The following is a 3466-nucleotide window of genomic DNA, read 5'->3' as shown; positions in this document are numbered from 1 at the left end:
CAGACAGAGGGTCTGAGGTTATGCAGCCTCATAGGACAGTCAGTGGAGAATGAAAACTCCTCCTACAATTTTTAATCAGCTGGACACTGATAGAAGTCACAAGACTGCTCTATATGGCTGATGAGAAAAGGTATTTAGCAGTTTTATATTTACTAAAATAATTGCATTTCCATGTTCTGTGTACTGTGGGAGACCAGATATAGTGAATGCAGAGTCCGGGGAGACCGAATATAGTGAATGCAGGGTCCTGGGAGACCGAATATAGTGAATGCAGGGTCCGGGAGACCGGATATAGTGAATGCGGGGTCCGGGGAGACCGGATATAGTGAATGCGGGGTCCGGGGAGACTGGATATGGTGAATGCGGGGTCCGGGGAGACCGGATATAGTGAATGCGGGGTCCGGGGAGACCGGATATAGTGAATGCGGGGTCCGAGGAGACCAGATATAGTGAATGCGGGGTCCGGGGAGACCGGATATAGTGAATGCGGGGTCCGGGGAGACCGGATATAGTGAATGCGGGGTCCGGGGAGACCGGATATAGTGAATGCGGGGTCCGGGGAGACCGGATATAGTGAATGCGGGGTCCGGGGACCGGATATAGTGAATGCGGGGTCCGGGGAGACCGGATATAGTGAATGCGGGGTCCGGGGAGACCGGATATAGTGAATGCGGGGTCCGGGGAGACCGGATATAGTGAATGCGGGGTCCGGGAGACCGGATATAGTGAATGCGGGGGTCCGGGGAGACCGGATATAGTGAATGCGGGGTCCGGGGAGAACGGATATAGTGAATGCGGGGTCCGGGGAGACCGGATATAGTGAATGCGGGGTCCGGGAGACCGGATATAGGGAATGCGGGGTCCGGGGAGACTGGATATAGGGAATGCGGGGTCCGGGGAGACTGGATATAGGGAAATGCGGGGTCCGGGGAGACCGGATATAGGGAATGCGGGGTCCGGGAGACCGGATATAGTAATGCGGGGTCCGGGGAGACCGGATATAGTGAATGCAGAGACCGGATATAGGGAATGCGGGGTCCGGGGAGACCGGATATAGTGAATGCAGAGACCGGATATAGGGAATGCGGAGTCTGGGGTTTAGAAACACTTTAACGCTGAGAAATGCTGAACAAGTAAAATCCCATGACTTCCAATGGTCCCCTGTTCACACTTCAGTATTCTGTCACTTGTAGCAAAATGTCTGTCACAGAAAAGTACTTGCTCTACTTTTCAGGCAGATTTGAGCATTTTGTCCCATAGACTTAAATGGAAAACGCTTGAACAGTGGGAATGAGTGTTTTTTCAAGCACTTTATTTTCAAACTTGTTTCTGAAGCTTTTTTTTTTTTTAACCAAGTGGTTTTTTAATTTAATTTTTTTTTTCACAAAGCGTTTTTTTTTTTTTTCAAGAGTTTTTTTGGTTTTTTTTAAGCGTGTTTTTAGGTACTTTCAGCTCAAAGAGCTGTTTCTATTTCTATTGGCCACAGCAAAAACCCCTAAATGAAAAATGCCTGAAAAAAAAAAAAAAACGCTTGAAGAAAATGCCTGCGAAACACTCAGTTCCGTGTGAATGTAGCCTCATTGAACAAGCTGAAGTTAGAAGCCGATTGGCTTTTTGATTTTGAAAAGACCAACCCCAGTAAAAGAACGCCAGCAGACACGGAGACCTAGAGATGAACCTAACGACAGGTCCTCTTGAGCCTCCTTTGTGACGGCGCGCTTACACCGTTCCAGTTGAACGCGATTGCCGGGAATCCTGCGCGCACACCGCCGCCTAATCCGGGAGAATCCCCCGGCGTCGCGCTTCAAAGTCTGCGGCCATCTGGGGTGACCGTCAGCCCTTATTTTTTTTTTTTTAAATAATAAAATCGCCGCGCGCAAATATGTGACAGCTATCGATCGCAGGAGACAACGGCGCACTGGCGTTCCAGTTGATGGTAATCTGAGACTTTTCCGTTACATGAGGCTCTTAAACAAAAGATTGTAATTCCAGCAGCTTTGTTCAGGAGCGTACCATTGTCTGGGGCTTTGTGCGCGCCACGCTGGAGAGGCACCTCGGACGGGCTCAGAGCCGCGCACGGAGGGGAGTGTGACATCTGACCCTCGTTCCACTATTGTGTCCTCATGCTTGGCATTTTTCTGTTTTTTGCTCCTCGTAGCCTCCTACCCTCTCCTGTGCAGCCTTGGTACAGCCTCCCGGCTTCCTTTACAATGTCTTATGCTAATCAAGTGACATCACCACTAAATACACAGTGTGGCTGCTGATTAAATTACACACCAGCAAGGTTTCCAGGAGGTGTGCTGCTGCAGCCGCTGCTGTTAGAGGGTGCTGCTGCTGATATAGGTGTCCCCATCCATAGGTGGTCATGCATAGACCAGATCAGCACTGAGTCCCCCCCCCTTCCCCATTCGAGATGAGCACATGGAAATCCCGGCAGGGCTCACAGCTTGACATCAATGTGGATTGTGTACACTGACTGCCACCTCATTCAGCACTTGGGCTCCTCTTGGAGCTCTCTGGATTATTGTTGGGGACTTTTTGCGGTTTATGAATCCCACCGATCTCTGTGACCCTTCCCAATGGAATTGCAAAGGACCTCTAGCCTGTCGGGGCCGTTGTCCTCCCCGGGATACACAGCCCAGGTACCCTACAACTACAACCAGCTAGAGGGGAGGTTTAAACAGTTACAAGGTAAGACGGTTTCTCTCCTTTTTTTTTTTTTTTTTTTTTTTTTCTTTTTCTTCTTTATTTCTTTTTCTTTTTTTTTTTTTCCGTTCCTTGGCTTGTTGTTAGCAGGGTTGCTATGAGATCAGACAGGAAAGTCGATGCCGGGACTGCAGTGTAAATAATGCAAGGCTTGGAGAGGTAACCATCATTGTACACACATGCTTCAGCTCTGGAAATCTGCCTTCATCACCACCCCCCCCCCCCCCAGACGTCTGCCGTTTAATATCACCACATTGGGTGTCATAGAGTTTAGTGCGCTCTGTGTACAGCACCATGTAATGTGATTGTGGTCACTCGCAATAAATCTGCCATGACTTGATGGCTGTCATTAGTGTGATCACGCCCCATGTTGTGGAATGGCTGGATGGGGGGGACGTCAGGGAACAATGGATGGGGAAGGAGTGGTCTTTTGTACAGAATCTGGATCCCAGTGCTTAGGGACAGCATGGGACAGCCCTGGGTAGGGGCCTGGCAGCCATTGAAAGCTAAGCCACACTCCCTCACCTGCTGTACATGCAGGCACGCTGTGACAGCTATCAGGAGCAGGCGGCTTTATCCTGCCAGGAAGACCCAATCCTCACTGCGGACCAATACACCAATTGTACATACAATCCGACCGATACTGCACTCAGAAATGGTTCATAATGTGTCTGTCAGATGGTGTCATATATTAGAAGGTCCTATCTGATACACCTACCATATGGGTGCTTGTATGTAATATATTACTGTGTGGGGTGGG

At 49.6% G+C, this 3466-nt stretch overlaps 1 protein-coding gene across 1 annotated transcript in view; it reads left to right on the top strand.

Annotated features, from left to right (window-relative positions):
* The first annotated feature begins 2537 nt into the window (after nt 1-2537).
* The window catches only part of SPTBN1 (spectrin beta, non-erythrocytic 1), a 215342-nt gene continuing 214413 nt past the window's right edge, over nt 2538-3466 (top strand). Inside the window, exon 1 of the mRNA XM_089682714.1 lies at nt 2538-2691. Coding sequence (XP_089538840.1) covers nt 2580-2691 — 112 coding nt within the window. The 5' untranslated portion in view covers nt 2538-2579. The remainder of the gene's footprint in view (nt 2692-3466) is intronic.

This window comes from Staurois parvus, unplaced genomic scaffold (genome assembly GCF_062004578.1).
Source record: "Staurois parvus isolate SC_StPar_1 unplaced genomic scaffold, SC_StPar_1.0 ptg000295l, whole genome shotgun sequence".
Lineage (NCBI taxonomy): Eukaryota > Metazoa > Chordata > Amphibia > Anura > Ranidae > Staurois > Staurois parvus.
The sequence above is the reverse complement of the archived record's forward strand: the minus strand, read 5'-3'. Positions and strand labels throughout refer to the sequence as shown.